Here is a 17101-nt window from a genome sequence, read left to right as displayed (position 1 = left end):
CAATAATATTTTACTTGGGAGAAATAGATTCTCATTCACCGAGATGCATTTTCATCGTGCTCTCATTTTACAGATGACAGAGCTGGGACTCAGGATAACTGAGCGCAGCGCTAGGGGACGGCAGACTGGTGCAGCCTTCTGACTCCCCCTTCCCACTCTTCCACCGCCTCCGTGGTCCCTGATTCAAAACCGCAAGGCCCGGTGCAGCTCCAGGCTGCCGCACGCTGAGTTCTGCCATCCGGCAGGTGCTGAAATGACAAGCCCGTTAAATAGCCCCTTAGAGGAAGAGCCGTGAGCTCGGCACTCTGCCCTGGGCTCTGCCAAGAGAATAAATCCTCCCAAAGTTGCCTGAGAAGGGTCGTGTGGAAACGTCAGAAGGCTGGACTCTGAAAGGAAGGAAAGAAACTGACGTTACCGAACGCCTCTGTCATGCCAGGCACACTCTAGGCCAGTTTCTCAGATTCCTCAAAACCAATTGTTCTCAACCATTTTTAGTGGGTGGTCACATACTCCTTTGAGAATCTGCTGAAACCTTCGATCCTCTTCCCCAGATAAATGCATGTTATTTTGCAAATATGTGAAGGAGGTGGGTCAAGGTCAAGAGCTCCTGGTGTAAACCTGGGCCGTTTTAGGATTTTCTTAGGTACCAGGGACGTTTCTTCTCATTTGGAGGCCCCACCCCTCATCATATCAAACATTGTCAGATATATCCACAACTCACACTAAATTACACACACACACAACCAGAGTTAAGTTGAATTACAGTGGACTGTTTGACAGTATTACATTTTGTAGATATGTAACAAAGTATTAATTTCAGCTTTGTGTTTACTTTTCCTATTTTGGACCCAATAAACTTTTTTGGTAAATTTTATTGAAATGTACCATACCTATAGAAAAATACACAAATCTTAAGTGTGGAGCTCAATGAATTCTCACAAGGTGAGCCTGTCTGTGTAACCAGCACTCTGCTGGAAAAACAGAGCATGAGCACCCAAGAAGTCTCCCCAGGCCGCCTTCCATTCACTGTGCATCATCCCATGACAGCTGCTCTCTTAACGTCTAACGCCAAAGATTAGCTCTGCCTGTATTAGAATGCCTTACGAGTAGAACCATAACTTGTACTCATTTCCTGTCTTGTTGCTTTTGTGGAACTGATAAACTTTTATTTGGGCCTCAGACATCTTCCGAGGCCTGTAAAAAGGCTCATAGGCTCCGGGCACTGTCAAAATCGGGGCTTCTCGACCTTATTTTCACTCTAGAACCTCCAGGAAAACTTTTAAAAAGCCCTAATGTCTAGGCTGCACCCCGGAACAATGAAATCAGAATCTCTGGGGATAGGACCAGACATCAGTGGTTTCTCTTGCTCCCTGGGTGACATTGACTGCAGCCAAGGATGAGAGGCACTGGCCCACGCGATTTTGTAAAGTATTAGTACCCCTATCTTACAGCTGGAGAGGACAGTGGGGCTCGAGGGGTCTCCACCACGTGCTACCCTCATAAAGCCTGAATTCCAATTCAGGTCTCACTAGGAGTGGTATTTGCATTGCCTTCACGCTTGGTAAATAGTAAAGTCCAAATGAAGCGTAGGTGCCTCCTGCCAGAAACCTTCCTTACTCTGAGTCCTTCCGGAGCTGTGGTCAAGGGAGCTAGGGTTTCCCAAGAACAAGGCGGTGCCCCAGGATCTGGCCGTAGGGAGAGTCATCGCCAGCTGGACTCCATCTTTGCCCCACAGGGTTTGGGAGCCCTGGGGATGGTTCCCAGGCTGCTGGGTTCCGGGGTGCAGTGCACGATTCTGCCGCTCGGTGGCACCATGAGCTTCTGTAAACCCTGTGGTTTTCGCACACCCCAAAGGAAGCTAGAAAGCAGTCTGGCAGCAGTGACCACGGGGGAATGGCAGCCCAGAGCTTCCTGGGGTTCCTCTGCTCGCTGGGGCCTGACAGGGCCTGTTCCTGGCTGGCCAGGGGGATGTAGAGAAGTGGCTGTGACCAAACCCAAGGAGGAGGCCACTTCCCCCATAACTGAGCCAGCAGAGGAGAACCAGGGAGAGAGAAGCCATGCCTCACCTGCTTCTCCCCGCTCTGCCCTTCACCCAGCTGCCCCCGTGGGCTCCGCAATTGAAGAGCGCAGCCCACCCACGCTCCCATGTTGCCTAGAAGCTCCAGCCCTGGGCTTGGAGGTACCAGGCACAGCTCCAAGTCCTTACCTGGGAATCTGCCAAATCCTAACCTAGGATGACCGAGGACCTCAAGCTCTGACAGGGTCCCTAAACCTGGGTGAACTTTGCCTAGATTCAAAACCAAGCTCTTCCACTTCCTAGTTGTGTAACTTTGGGCAAGTTATTTAACTTCCGTGAGTCTCAGCCTCCTCATCTGTAAAATGGAAATAATAGTCCACATCTTACAATTGTCATGAGGACTAAATGGTTATGTGGCATCTTAGCCTAGCGCATGGCACATAGTGATAAAATAAATGTTAGCTACTATTGTGTATTACTACTATAAATAATAACCAACAGGACAGAATGTCTTGCCAACAGGACAGAATGAACTTACCCACGTGTTAAAGAACAGCCTCCATTGTGGCAACCCCACACACCCCAGGTTTGAGCAGAGGCAGTGAGTCCAGCCTGCCCCAGGGCTCAGGGAAAGGCCCAGCTTCCCCTTAGGAGCAGCAGGCACAAGTGTGAAAGCCACCCAGAGTCCCAGTCAGCACCAGCCAGAGGGGATGTCCCCAAAGCCCCCACCCTGGGGGCTGGAGCCATTATCCCCACAGTCTGGTGAGATCCTCTCTTGGCCCACAGACCTGAGTGCGTGACCCTGGCCGCCCTGAGGCCTAAGGCAACTTCCATCCAGATGCCATCGGCATGGTGTCAGGTTGAGCACTGGGTCAGGAGATCTTGGTTCTAAATTTGGTACCACTGTCGGTCAGCTGTGTGAACTGGGGCAAGTCACGTGACCTCTCTGGGCCTCCATTCTGTCTCATTTAGATGATCTTAAATCCCCTCCCAGCTCTAGCATGTGGTTTTCTCAAAATATCTGGTACACAATAGGTGCTCAATAAATGTTATTTAGTCTTATAAAATCCAACATACGACTCTGCTAGGTTCTAACACCCTAGTCTTTAAAACTGAACGACTTCTCTGATGCAACCCCTAACAGGGCCCAACCCAGGGTGAGAGCTCAAGAAATGGGTATTTATCTCATTACTGACTTTTGACCTGGCTCTCTGTCAAGCTGCTCCCTCCACCCAAGGCTGCAAGTGCCCCATAAAGGCTCCATATTAGAGGATCCAGAGGGTAGCTTCCCCACTAGACTACAAGCTCTAAGAAGGTAGGGTTGGTCCTGCCCACGTCAGCCTCACTGCTTCTTCAAGAACACCCAGCCCCACCTCCTTGGCATGAGGTGGGTGGGCAGCTGAGCATCCGCTCCCTGTGGTCCTGGGGCATAGAACTGATGGCACCCCGTCACCATCGGGGAAAGAAGTGGCACAGAGCCTCAAGCTGGGCAAGTCCTTTTATTGGAAAAAGAAATAATAAAACCGAAGGCCACTGCATCACCTGTGCCCAGCCATCCCACAGAAGAGGCACAGGTCAGACATAAGGCCCGGCCACACAGAATGGGCATGGGCCAGGCCGCAGCCCTCTGTGGGGGATCGTGGGACCAGGACCCGCCCACTCGGGCTCAGGGCCTGCCTTTGGCTCCCTCGGTAGGCACCTCCCTCCCACACACTGCTGTCTTGTCCAAAAACAATCAGGCCCCTCTTTGGTTCCAGAAAGCTACCTTCAGCGGCTGGTCTTTCACATGCACTTGTAGCACCTCCTGCCGGCTGAGGCAGGCAGCCTCTCTGTCGGTCTTCAGGGCACCAGGGCAGGGCTGCTTCCTTCCCACTGGCCGCCCTGGGCCTTGGCAGGCGGGGGCCTCGGTGGCTGGATGCTTCTCTTCCCTTTCGAGAAAGGAGTTTGCCTTTTCCCCTGCAGGTTGCCAGTTCCTTTGAACATCCACAGAAGCCTTGTTTACACGGCCTTAGAGAGCTCCAGAGCCTGGGTGGGCTGAATGGGCAGCGTGTGTGGCCCTGTTGCCTTGTCACCGGGAGCTTGGGAGAGGGACACAGAAGGTCCCAGAAGGTTGGCTCTGCTCTCCTAGACCCCCAGCTTCTCTTCTGCTAGAATGTACACAGTAGAATCAGAAGGTAGGGAGAGCTTTGCAGGCAGGGGAGAGACCAGGAAGAAGAGCTGAGCTGGCAGCCCCAGGCAAGGGGCAAGGAGCTTTAGGACATTTATTTACAAGGGGACAGGCTGGACCCATGCAGGGAAGCAGCCACAGACTATCACATACAAAGATAAGACGGGATGCAGAGAGGGGCAATCATTGGCCTGGCAACCAAGGGGAACAGACAAGTGCACGGTTACATACACATGCACCCACAGGTGCAACCACACGTGTACACACACACAACTGCACTCACACACATCCATCCACATGTGTGCTCATACACACACATACACATACACATGTGCATTTCTGCACATAGCACACTCACATATATGCACTCACACGCGTGCCTGCATGCACACACACTCATTCTCACATACACACAGGTTCTAATCTCAGGAAGTTGGCTCCAGTTCTGAAGGTTCAAACCTCCCAAGGCTACATGTCTCCATGAAGCATTTCTCCAGACCCCCAAATAACCTCCTAGAGCCCCAGGCTGTGTGCCCCACAACCAGCGCCTGATGTCCTGCAAAATCTCAGGAGTTGGATATTTCTTGGCAAGGCCAAGGTGGCCTCCAGGCTTTGAGCAGAGGAAGGGGAAGCCAGGAGTCCAGAAGAGGTCAGGAGGGGACTGAGCAGCTCCCATCTCCCCAGACCTCGAATCGGTGGAGGCAGGATCACAGACAGGCAGAGCCCCTGCAGTGGCACCAGAAAGAGCAGACACTGGGAGACAGCCACGGGGAGCAGGACCCTGGGGGGAGAGAGTCCTGGCGGATGTGGGATTTGGGGTGAGGAATCATGCGGGATAAGGGCATTCTCTCTGGGACCTGAGCCCCCCTCCGGGTGTTGGGTAAAGAGCTGCAGAAGCAAAGGGCTGTCCAAATTGTGTTGGCCCCACCCCCACACCCTCACCCCAGCCTTCCCCTGGAAGATCTGGCTGCGTGTGACCAGACCTCCCCCATGGAGAAAATGCTAGGTCAGGAAGTAGGCCGTCCTGCCAGGGGTGACAGGCAGGAGGGAGTAAAGGGGGGCGCGGGTAGATGGCCCGCGGGAATCACCGGGCCAGTCACCCTTCCTCCCGCCCCCCCCTCCCTGGGGAGCAGCAGGGGCCCAGAGAATGACTCAGAAGCGGGTGCTCTGGTAGCGCAGCCGCCGCAGGTCTGAGAGGCCCTCAGTCCGGCCGTACACCTCCCTGCAGGGACTCTCGGCCAGTCACCGGGCCCCCGCCCCGCCGCCCCCGCCGCTGCTGCCGCTGCCGGAGCTGCTGCCGCTGCTGGAGCTGCCGCTGCTGCACCGGTCCTCGTAGATGGAGATCTCGATCTGCGGCCGGCGTTAAGGAGGGAGCCCCTGCCAGCTGCCGAGAAGGGGCGGACGGAGGCCAGCAGGGGAGCGGGCGGCCGAGCCGGTGCCGCGTCCCAGACAGTGAGGCCGGGACCTAGACCCGGCCCGGGGCGCTAGACCCCAGCCCCTCCGCGCTCTCGCGGGCGCTCGGTGTGCACACGCACACAGCGACCTGCCGGGCCGAGCACTGCGCAGGCGCACAACCGGAAGCTTCCGCTTTAGTGGGTCTAATTACCAAACACCGGGACAGGTGGTGGTACGGCGTGGGAAGTGGGAAGACCTCGGTGTCCCGAGTTCTAATCCTGACTCGCTTTCTCTCGAGAGATGGGACTTCAGACCGGTCATTTAACTTGTTACCCATGAATGGCCGCGTGTGTAAAATGGTGGTAATAATGGAATCTTGGGGTAGCTGGGGGACTGATTGAAATAACGCTTGTAAAGCTCTAAGCCCAATGCCTGGCACTTAGTAAAAACTCAATTAAAAAAAGGCCCCTCTCACAGGGTTTTGTAAACAGAAGATTCCGGTCTTTGTGTTTTCTTTCCTCGTTTTCCTCTCAATTTTCCAGTAAAAACATTTTTTTAACACTTCTACTCTGCGAGTGGGCTGTGTGTACACCTTGACCACACTTTTCCAGGTGGAGCGAGCAGGCCTATAACCCAATTCCTGGGCCGGCTGCCCACCAAGACTTCATTTTTCTGATCTGTAAAGAGGGGCTCAGGAGGTACACCCAGAAGTACACGAGACCGTAGACATGTAAACGTGTGCAGAGATCCGCGTGTTCCCCGAGGGGCAGTGCAGCTTCACGGTTAAGTGTGGGACTGGGCTCAAATCCTGGCTCTGACGTTCACCGGCCGGGTGACCCTGGGCCAGTGATTTAACTTCAGTGGGCTCGTGGGCAGAGGGAAGAATAAGAGTTACCCACCTTGTAGGGGTAGTACGAGAATTACATCGTTTCAAAGCAGTTAATATGATACCTGGCATGTATTAAGCGCTGAAGAAATGCAGCCCAGTAAAAGCAAACCCTGAAATTCACAAAAGGCATTGATAACTTATAGTGGGGGAGGAGAGCTGACGACCAGTGATGTGGGGAATCCTGGGAAAATCCCTGAGCAGAGGTCCCTAGGGTGGTCCCTATTTCTGGGTGTCTTCACCAAGGAACCCACCAGTTGGCAGCTCTGGGCCCTTGCACAGAACAGCCAGGAAGGATACGACCCGCATCCCGCGCTCCACGGGGTCAGTGAGCAGGAGGCCTCGAGGGGCAAAGATCTTCTCGTTCTGCTCCTGGATGTAGCGGGAGATCTTCTTGAGAACCTGCAAGGAGAGGGGCCGGCTGAGGATGAGCGGGCAGCGGGGGAACCCTGCAGGAGGGGATGCATGGCAGTGAGGAGGGGAGCCACCTTCTCGTAGTGGGTCTCCATGCAGAGGAAGATGAAGTAGGCCGTGGCACAGGCCAGGCAGCCCTCAAGGTAGGAGCTGCCCCCGATCTTCTCCGCCTCCGCGTAGAAGCTGTTGAGGGTCTTCACGGTCTCCTCAAAGAGCTGCCGCTCAATCTGGCGGAGAAAGGGACAGGGAACCAGGTTGAGGCCAGCCTCCCTGGACCGGACAGTCACAGGTAGGAGGGCGGGTGGCAGTGGTGGGGCCACACGGATGAGGGGAGTGGCACACAGGTAAGATCGGAGAAGCTGCCCGTGGAACACTGGACTGGGAGCCGGGAGACCTGGGGTCCAGTCCAGACCTGACCATCAACTAGCTATGTGGCCTTCAGCTGATGACTTAACTACTCCAGCCTCAGTTTCCACAGCTATAAAATGGGAATAAGAATGACTACTTGGCCTCCCTTGGGAGCAGGAAACTCCCACAATATCAGAGACGTGAAGGCTTCCTGAAAGCAGACGGTCAGGCAGGAATTCTGGTGACTTCATCGCCCCCCCATTTTCATAGCTGCAAAAGCGCCCAGGACCTAATTGGTAGGGGCTCCCCATGTTTGGATGGGACTCCAACTGCATAAGACTGATTATATGAGATCTCAGGAGTATCTTCTCTCAAAGAGGTCACCAAGAACACGACAGCCTCGTGGGCGCGCACAACTGGGAAGCTGTCCTGCCTGCATCCATAATCATAATAGCTAATATTCATTAAGCACTTTCTATGCTTTCTATTTTTATTTTTATTTTTTAATTTTTTTTTCAACGTTTATTTATTTTTGGGACAGAGAGAGACAGAGCATGAACGGGGGAGGGGCAGAGAGAGAGGAAGACACAGAATCGGAAGCAGGCTCCAGGCTCTGAGCCATCCGCCCAGAGCCTGACGCGGGGCTCGAACTCACGGACCGCGAGATCGTGACCTGGCTGAAGTCGGACGCTTAACCGACTGCGCTACCCAGGCGCCCCAATGCTTTCTATTTTTAAAAGCACTTTCAGGTACCAGTGTAATGTTGCGTATCAACTATACTTCAATTTAAAAACAAATAATAAGATTTTTATCAATTTATCTGGCAACTGTAGATTAAATTATGCCATTGCGGGGCACCTGGGTGGCTCAGTCGGTTAAGCGTCTGACTTCGGCTCAGGTCATGATCTCACAGTTTGTAGGTTCCGTGTCAGACTCTGTGCTGACAGCTCGGAGCCTGGAACCTGCTTCAGATTCTGTGTCTCCCTCTCTCTCTGCCCCTCTCCCACTCGTGCTCTCTCTCTCTCTCTTTTTCTCTCTCTCAAAAATAAACATTAAAAATATTTAATTGTGCAGTTGCTTCATCTGAAAAAAAAAAGCTTTGCAGAGTCTGATATTTTTTAAAAAGTTAATCAAAATAAATGAATAAATAACACACTTTCCCACATTTTCACTTCAGTAGCTCAAAGCTCAGCTCTGTGGTCCCAGCCACCATCATCTCCGGCCTCTTAACTGGTCTCTGTGCCCCCAGCCCTGCCAAGGGAGGCTGCTAAAGTCAGATCATGTCACAGCTCTGATGAAGAGCTTCCAAAGCCTTCTCATCTCTCTCCAAGTAAAATCCAAGAAGTCCTTATATGCCTGCTAGGCCCTACAGGGCCTGGCCCTGCATCCCCTGAGCCCGCCTCCTGCTTTCCTGCCCACTCAGTCCCCAACCAGCCACACTGACCGCCCTGCTGCTTCCTGAAAATGCACAAGTCCTTTGCGCCTGTGTCCTCGGATACAACACGCCTCCTCCAGACACCCCCACCCCAGGCTCATACCTACAGGCCTAAGGGCTTACCTTATCTCACAGACCTCCCCCACCATTCACCTCTCCCCTGCTCTCCCAGCCCTGTGACCCTCACACACTTATTTTTCTAGTAGTGGTCCCCACTGGGGCTGCTACATATTTACTTGCTGTTTTATTCTTCATACCTTCCAATCGAAAATGAACTCATGACTTCACTTCTACGTCCCCAGTGCCTAATACATAGTAGTTGCTCAGTAAATACTTGCTGAACGCTAAGTGAACTTGTCCAAGGTTACACAGCTCTGACCTGAATCTGTGCTCTTTAATAACCGTACACTAGATTGGGAGGTCACGCTCCAAGCAGGTGTCAAAGTGTCTGTAGGCCCATTTTTTACATTCCTCAGAACACCCCCTTCCCCACTCACCACTACAGGATCAGAACTGTCCATCACACAAGCTAGCATGGGACCTTCCATGCCCATCTAGGACAAAAGGCCTCCCTAAGAATAGTCAGAAGCTTTGGGGTTCCCAGCCACTGTCCCTACACAGATCTGGAGGGAACGCATAAGAAAATATTATGCTCTACCCCAAGAGTCGCCCTGCCCCAAAGGACAGGTGTGTCCTTTGATGAGATGAGGAGACCTCACAGCACCCTAAAAGCTGGCTACCTGATCAGATTAGCAAAGGCAGCCCTGCCCCACCTTCCCAAACCCATTCGGATAGGCCTGGGCTGCTGAATGAAAGAGTTGGGGTCTGCCTACCGCCCTCCAGAGGGCAGACTCTCTAATTCCAGGACAGTGCTACAGCAGCCTGGGAATGAGGACCATACGCACCCCCGAAACCGGGAGCAAAGCTGGGCAGAAGGAGCTGACTTGCAAGGGGTTGGTGGTCCATGAGACACCCAGGTAGCTGGCTGAGTCTGGAGGGAGGGGCTGTGGGCAGAGCCCTTGGTCGATGACCTGGGCATTGGGATTTCTTAAAGGTCCCCAGAAAATTCCATCATGCAGCTGGGGCTGAGACTGCTGCCAAGAAGTAGAGATTCCTGAAGCTGATGCCATCAATCGGACTAAGGAATCTGTTTTTGTTTCATAAGCTCTCCAGGCGACTCTTGTGCTACTGATGTTCCAAGGCCACTGAACTAGGAAATCTCTGAGGCTTTTTCAGCTCTAACTTGCAGTGAGGTGACAGCAAGACAATGTTAGGGACATTTTTTAATTCTGCCACGTGAAGTGCCTGAACAAGTTATATGTCACATATTACTTTCATCCTGGGAAAAAAAAAAAATACATTGGAATAAGTCCCTGAGTTCCATCACGGCCTATGGTCCAAGTTTAGAAAAAAGACATCCTTACCCGGCTGTCCAGCTCCGGGGGGAATTTGGTCTGGAACTGACAGATGGTCCCATCACTGTAGTCTCTCTGGATAAAGACCTTGGTGGCCAATGAGGCACTTCGCCGCAGCTCCTGCAGATTATGGACCTGAGGAGGCATACAGGAGACTCACACTCAGGGTGACCATCCATCTAGGTTTGTCCGAGACTAACGGAGGTTTTCAGGATGTGATTCTTACAGCACTAAACCAACAAAGTCCCCGGCAAACCTGAACATTAGCCACCCTACAAGTGCTCCAGGAAAGTCATGGGGAAGCAGAACTGTGGAGTTGACTAGAGAAGACACGTCAAGCTATCCCAGAAAGATCTAGAAAAAGCCTGAATTAGGGCAAAAGCTGAGCCAAAAGGGGATGATGGTTCTGGAATCATCAACAGAGCCAGAAGCAAATTTTAACAGGAGGAAAAGACTTCCTGGTAGCTGGCCCAGATCCTTCTCTCTCTTTCCCCTTCTCCCTCCCTCCCCCTCCCTTCTCCCTCTCCCTCTCTTTCCCTTCCCCCTCCTCCTCTCTCCCTCTCTCCCTCCCTTTTCCTCTCCTCCCTTCTCCTCCCCTCTATTTCCCTCCTTCTCCCTCCTCCTCACTCTCCCTCCCCCTCCCCCACACACAGAGCCTTTCACACTTTTGTTCACTCACCAAGTATCAAATATTCATCATCAGGCCTCGTGCTTGGGGAACCCAGCCCTGAACAAGACTGAGGTCTCAGGCCCCAGAGGTGGGGCTTACAGCAAGGTTGGGGAGGGGAGTAGGACAGAGGAGGACCTGATAGCCCACCAACTGGGAGGGAGATTCAGGGTGAGGCCAAGTTAAAGCCTGGGTCCAAGAGCACCAGGGATAGCTTTCCTCTCCAGCATGTCTCACCACAGGAAAGAAGGGGCACCCAAATGCCCAGAGAAAATCATGGATAAGGTAGGCTGAACCCAGAAATTAAAGAAACACCTTGCCCTGGTAAGAAGAAGTGGGGCAACTCTGTCCCTTGCCCACACCTGCAGTTTTGACATTGACACAAACTCTAGCACTTGAGGGGACTGGGCTCAATTAATAGAAGAACCGGGCCTCTTTCTTCCACTTCCAGCCTTCGTCACCCACATTTGAAAGAAGCATCCCACTGGGTAAAATATGTCAAACATTGGAACCATGTGGAGGCCAAGCCCCAAGGGCAGAGTGAACACACAGCCAGTTCATCCTGTGTAATTAAGGTGAATCTCTTCCATCATTCAGCTTTCATTTATTGAGTCCCTACTATTGCCGAGCTCTGGGGATGCTGAGCAAAGACAGTCTGTGAGCTCCAGGGAAGAAGACAAGTAAATATATAATAAATTAGCCTGTGATAAATGCTTTAGAGAAGTAACATCTTACCCAGAAATGCTTACTCAGAAAAGACTTCCTGAGGTCTGTGTTGAGTCATAAAGAAGGCCAGGAGTTGCCAGTGGTAGGGAGCAGGCAGTGGGTGGGGAGAGGGATGTAAAGTCAGCCCAGACAGAGGGAGAAGCTTGTGCAAAGGAAAAAGATGGCAGAGAACACAATATGCTCCAGTTGACTGCAGGCAGATTTCAGCAAGACGGGAGTTGGTTTATGGATTAGGCAAGAGCAGGGGGGAATGACAGTATAGAGGACAGTGCTATCACAAAGAGCTGGAGGGGGGCTCTACTAGAGGGGAGGGTATAGGACAGAAGACAAACTTGCTTAAAAGCTGGGGGAAAGAGTAAGCAATGAGAGAAAGGTAGGAGAGATAACTTGTAGATCAAGTTTCGGAAAAGGGGAAAATCAGAGAACACTGCAGGAGACTTTCCTACATCCGGCAAAACTTGCTCTACGTAAGAGATGTGATACCAGAGTACTGGGGCCGAACTGAAGAATATATAGATGCTCCTCTTGTCTGAACAGTCCTTGATTCCTCTAATCAAGGTTTTAATTGAGAAAATCCCCTTGACATTCACTAGGATCGTATGATAACTTTGGAAAATAAAGAAGGCTTTAGTGGTATAAGTGTGTTGTTACTCTGTCTGCTCTATCTGGTTAGGATCTCATACTTTTATATTTTCCAAAGAAAAGGAAGGGGCTGTGGCCTTCCTCTGCCCTTCTAAAACCAACCGACGTGAGCCAGTGGATCATGAGGATGGATTCCCCTAGCCCCAGAAGGATCATTCAGGAAGCTCTGTGAGGGATGCATGGGAATTAGGCATGACTGGGTAAGAGGCCAGTGGCTGGGGTAAGAGGCTATTTGAAGGGATGCACTATGTTTGTAGTGTCCAGGGAAACACAAAAGCAGGTCTAACCCAAGAAAAGTGATGGTGAGAATGGAAAGAAAGGGAAAAAACAGTGATTCAACTATTCTATTGTGGATAGAGCTTCTTCCCCTCTGACGGCCTCCTTTGTCTGTGTCCGAGTGCACACATGCACTGTGTGCTACCATGAAGGTATGTGTCTGTGATTGTCTCTAGTGACCACTTCTTCTTCCTCCTAGGCATACAATTAGATTAATCCCCACCCCGCCTTGCAATTAGGTGTGGCCATATGACTGAATGGAATATGAGTGGAAGTGATGAATTCATGTATAGGCTTAGCTCACAACAACCAGCCACTCTTCTGTTACCTTTCCTTTTTCACAGAAACCAAGGAAGCTGTAGGTTGAAGATGATGGGACCACAAATTGGAAAGAGCCTGGGTCCCTGAGTCAGTCTGGAGGAGACCTACTTGCTGATCAGGATCACTTCTCTGGGACTTTACTGAACAATAAACTTGTAGTTTATTATTCCATTAAAATTTTAGGATGCTACCTTGCATAGTATGGTCTCATCTCCTCTTGGCTTTGATCTGTGAGTTCTCAAGTACCCAGAGTAGGAGAGCTCAACACCCTTTCCAACCCCAAAAATCCTGAGCCTTAGAACAAAGCCTCTGGGTGACCAGGGATCTACTTCCCTCCCTGTAGAGTATTTGTGGAGTCTTGAGGAGTTGCTAGAAGATGGTATCAGACTCATTGTATATTCCAGAGCTTTCATCTCCCAGATCTATGTCAAGCACAATATAACACACTCATCTGTAGTTGGCAAAGAGTAGGACTTAAGGCAAGGCAGCATCTCCTGGCTCTCCCCATCCACGGTGGCTCAGTTGTGAAGTACCAAAAGGCCCTGATGGAAAGAGGGCCCACTGACCTGGGAGCAGGATACCTGGGTGCTAGTCCGGGCCACATGACCCTGGGCCTCCATTTCTTCAACTAGAAACTGAAAAGCTGGAACAACATAATCACTTAAAGCCCCCTCTAGCCCTGACATTCAAGAGGCTTTCTCGGGGATTATGAATGCAAATGTTTATAGGAACTAAGCATCTAAGTGGGTTGGGTGAGGGCTGTGGCTAATCAGAGAACCCACGCCCTGTCTCAAGAAAGCGGCTGACCACTGCCATGTGAGAATGTGAGCCCAGGATGCCACACTTGGACATCTTAAGAGAATGCATAAATCCAGATTTCCTTAATATCAAATGTCTTGATTTTTTTTTTACGTTTCCAATAAATATTTACATTTGTAAGCACTAAGCAGACCAAATAAGGCACAACTGTGAACAAGATTCACTCCTAGAATTTCCAGGTTAGGACCTCTGCATAAGAAATCCCATCATAGGGGCCCTTGGGCCAGAGCTAGAGCCAGGCTCCAGGCACTTGCCAGCTATGTAGCTTTCAGGAAGCGAGCACAGGTTTTCAGGAGAGATCCATGATGCTCTGATCCCACAAGAGGATCCCAGAATATGCCTGCACCTCTAAGAGACCACAGCTTCTGTGCCTCCCCTGAACAGCGACTCTGGGGTTTCTTAACTGACCCTGACACCTGGGCTTCTCATCTACTTCTTACCTTCCTCAACTCTGCCCTCTCCCCTGCCACCATCCCAGGCTTGCTGGCAGCTGGCTAAGGACACACCAAGAGGCATTTCATGAGGAAGAAAGAGAAAGTCAGTGGCAATACATACTGGCACCAATTTTTGAACTGCAGTATGACAGGGATAGGGAGGCAGCCTGAAGAATGGGCCATACACCTGACAGAGCCAACCTAGTAGAGGTGAGGAGCAAGCACTGGAGTTCAGAAGAACATTCCCAGTCTCAATCTGCCCAAGACAAACAGGAGGCCCCATCTGGCCCACATCTCCATCCTCATTAAAAACTAGCTAATTCCAGAGGATGCATTTGAGGCTCAACTCAAGAATCAGGAGATTCAGCTCATGAACCAACACCATGATCCCTGGCTGGGGTGTGGAGGAGGAGTGAGGATCGTGAGTCAGAGGCAGCCGAGCCAGGCCTCAGGATGGAAACCCAGGCACAGGGCCTCCCTTCTTCTCAGCCTACACAAGGGCCCAAGCCCAACCCACTGTCTGTTGGCTGTTAATTCCGGGCCTCAGAGATCAAACCTCCAAATGCCTTGCTTGGATAACGCTACTTGGGTGCATTTAAAAATCTCTCAGGGGCCAGGGGCACCTGGGTGGCTCAGTCGGTTAAGCATCCTACTTTGGCTCAGGTCATGATCTCACAGTTTGTGAGTTCAAGCCCTGCATTGGGCTCTGTGCTGATGGCTCAGAGCCTGGAGCCTGCTTCAGATTCTATGTCTCCCTCTTTCTCTGACCCTCCGCCGCTCGTGCTCTGACTCTCTCTCTCAAAAATAAATAAACATGTTTTAAAAAATCTCTTAGGGGCCAAACTCCACCACTTAAACTTAAAGAAGCCCCTCCCAGCCACGCATTTCCCAGTTGTCCTTGGCCATCTGGACTGTTTCCCAGGGCGGACCCTGCTCCCAGTGACACACATTTGCAGAGGTTTGTCGCTCAGGAAATGGGCTCATTACAGTTTTCCAAATGAGGTCAGTGTCTCACTCAGGAGGCTTCATTCCTCCTCTGAGTTCCTCACACACACTCCTCCCTTAATGCTAACTCCTAAACAGAAACTGGGAAGCGGAAAAGATCCAGTTTCCATGCCTTCCATCCAGGGATCCAGGGACATCCATGCTTTCTGTATGTTTCTGCTTCTCTCCTCCTCACCCATCTCTCCCTCCCTCTCTGTCTTTCTGTCCCTCCCTCTCTTTCTCCCCCTCCCCCTCCTCCTTCTCCCTCCCTCTCCTTGTCTTGATCTCCTCTTCACCTCCCAAAACACCTTCTGCTGGAACTGTGGACTTACCAGTCAGAACCCAAAGGGAATGGCCAAGAAGTTTGGCATGAGGTTTTCCTTCTCCCAACAGGTTTTCCCTGGTAATCTTAACTCAGTCCTAACAGTAAAAACAGCCTGGGGAGAATGACTCACTGCACAGCCCAGATAATGTGCACATTCTGTGCCTTGGCAGAGCTAAGGCTTCCTCCCTCAGTACTGCCAGCAGGGTCCACCCAAGGCCAAATTGGGAAATGGGTAATGTTTGTCCTCTGCTCTCCATCCCTTCTGGGCATACCTCTGTCCCTCTGTCCCTCTGTCCCTCTACCCTCAAGCTGACCCAGCCAGGCTGAACAGGAGGCCTGAGTCCTTCCTGAACTCTTCCGCATCCGTTCCCCCATCACAGCCTCACGTGCCCACCTCGCTGTTGAGCAACACCGTTGGCTAACTGGATACACCTGGCTGCAGCAGAAAAAAAACACTGACCAGGGAGGCAGAAGACTCAGTCTCTAGTCCTTGCCCCGCCTCTTTTGAGCCATAGTCTCTTGAATACGTCTTGCATTCCAGTTGCATTATCTGTAAAATGGGATAATGATGCTACTTCACAGAGATCAAGCAAGCTCCTGAGCCTCGGTTGGCTCATCTGTTAATTGCGGATAATAACAGCATCCTTGCCCACTTCACAGGGTTGCTCTAAAGCTCAAAGGAGATCATACATGTGATAGTGCTTTGTACACAGGAAAGTGCTATATTCACAGAGGCATTAAAAGCAGAGCCTCTCCCAGGGGAGAGTCACGCATGCCTAACAGCAGCCTCCTAGAAACACTGCCTCAACCTAGAGATGTGAGCCTGCTGGTTGGAATTTCTGGACCATAACAGACCTGAAGTGGAGATATGATGGGACAGACGGCCTCCTGGGATCTGTCAGATCACATCACAGGTGGGGCTGCCTTCTCTGCCCACTCCTCTGGCCCAGCTGTGCCAAGTTGTCCTTTGCTGCCCAATACCAGCAGGCTTTGCTGCAGCCTGGCAGCCCTATCTGGAAGGTGACCAGATCCTTGATCATTTCTCCTTTGTTCTTCCTGCTCTCCTCAGTAACTTTGGCACTTTCCAAGCTTTCTGATTATTTATTTATTTTGCATTCCTCCACCTGTAAAACCAAGCTCCATGGGTCTGCTTAAGGCTTGGCCCCTCACAAGGTCCTAGAGGATGAGCTCTCCTAACTAACCTTGTGCTTTGTCACAAAGCCAAGCAATACCAAGCAACTGTACCTTGTTCTGTGGTGGCCACAACAGCAGAATTGCAATGGTGACACTTGGTGTTGATGTCACCCTGCTCACCAGGACGCCCCGATGCAATGCAGAGAGTCATTCAAAAGCCTGTGCTGTTCCCCCTGGCTTGCATCCCAGCTGGGTGAGAAGTAGGGAAACACCACAAAAGAAGTCAACATCAGAACTGGGGAGACCCTGGTGTCCTGGGTTCCGCTCCGAAAATCCAAAGGAAGAAACTTTTCAGCTCTGCTGCTAACATGCTGTGTATCAAATAGGTCCTCCCCTTCTCCATGTGGTAGCTTTACCACTTATAAAGTGGGAACATAAAGAGCTCCACTTCCCACATGAAAGGAGGGAGTACAAGAGAAAATTCCTGACCTCTTAACCACTGCACCAAGATTCTGCCCACAGCCAACAGGTCCCTGGGTTCAACTTTCAAGTCCCTTGAAGGTGACACACCTATAAGCACACCCTGGAGAAGAAGAAGAAGACAGCTCCTCCCATCAGACCCGGGAAATGTAGACACCCTGGTACAAGAAACTTGAATGGTATAAAAAAAAGGGGGGGGGAGGAGCGGGGGCAAGA

At 51.4% G+C, this 17101-nt stretch overlaps 2 protein-coding genes across 7 annotated transcripts in view; one reads left to right on the top strand and one right to left on the bottom strand.

The window, feature by feature from the left end:
• The window catches only part of CRTAC1 (cartilage acidic protein 1), a 157934-nt gene extending 145164 nt beyond the window's left edge, over positions 1 to 12770 (top strand). For 2 of the 5 annotated variants that reach the window (XM_040486077.1, XM_040486078.1), the window contains one exon: positions 5413 to 6072. In XM_040486077.1, coding sequence (XP_040342011.1) covers positions 5413 to 5672 — 260 coding nt within the window. In that variant the 3' untranslated portion in view covers positions 5673 to 6072. Of the gene's footprint in view, positions 1 to 73; positions 875 to 5412; positions 6073 to 12732 lie in introns of those variants that run through there. The other 3 variants (XM_040486082.1, XM_040486080.1, XM_040486083.1) reach the window with 2 other exon arrangements.
• Positions 6061 to 16850, bottom strand: GOLGA7B (golgin A7 family member B). Of its 2 annotated transcripts, XM_040486085.1 has the most exons (6): positions 16517 to 16850; positions 15732 to 15821; positions 10087 to 10212; positions 6954 to 7106; positions 6766 to 6867; positions 6061 to 6256 (listed from the first exon to the last, which is right to left on the bottom strand). In XM_040486085.1, exons 2-6 carry the CDS (start codon positions 15816 to 15818, stop codon positions 6206 to 6208), a joined length of 519 nt encoding a protein of 172 aa, XP_040342019.1. In that variant the 5' UTR covers positions 15819 to 15821; positions 16517 to 16850; the 3' UTR covers positions 6061 to 6205. The 2 variants fall into 2 exon arrangements, with proteins under 2 accessions (XP_040342019.1, XP_040342018.1); XM_040486084.1 differs by lacking the exon at positions 6061 to 6256 and having other exon boundaries at positions 6519 to 6867; positions 16517 to 16698.
• Between the last annotated feature and the right edge of the window lie 251 nt (positions 16851 to 17101).

This window comes from Herpailurus yagouaroundi, unplaced genomic scaffold, assembly GCF_014898765.1.
Source record: "Herpailurus yagouaroundi ecotype Mexico unplaced genomic scaffold, PumYag 163, whole genome shotgun sequence".
NCBI classification, from domain to species: domain Eukaryota; kingdom Metazoa; phylum Chordata; class Mammalia; order Carnivora; family Felidae; genus Herpailurus; species Herpailurus yagouaroundi.
The sequence above is the reverse complement of the archived record's forward strand: the minus strand, read 5'-3'. Positions and strand labels throughout refer to the sequence as shown.

Bases quoted from the DNA above. Each gene is read 5' to 3' on its own strand.
- GOLGA7B (XM_040486084.1), bottom strand. From the start codon at position 15,818: ATGCAACTGGAATGCAAGACGTATTCAAGAGACTATGGCTCAAAAGAG. The intron at 10,213-15,731 runs GTCAGTGTTTTT...ATGCCTCCTCAG, and splicing joins CTGAGTCTTCTGCCTCCCTG to GTCCATAATCTGCAGGAGCT. The intron at 7,107-10,086 runs GTAAGGATGTCT...TTTCTCCGCCAG, and splicing joins CCCCGGAGCTGGACAGCCGG to ATTGAGCGGCAGCTCTTTGA.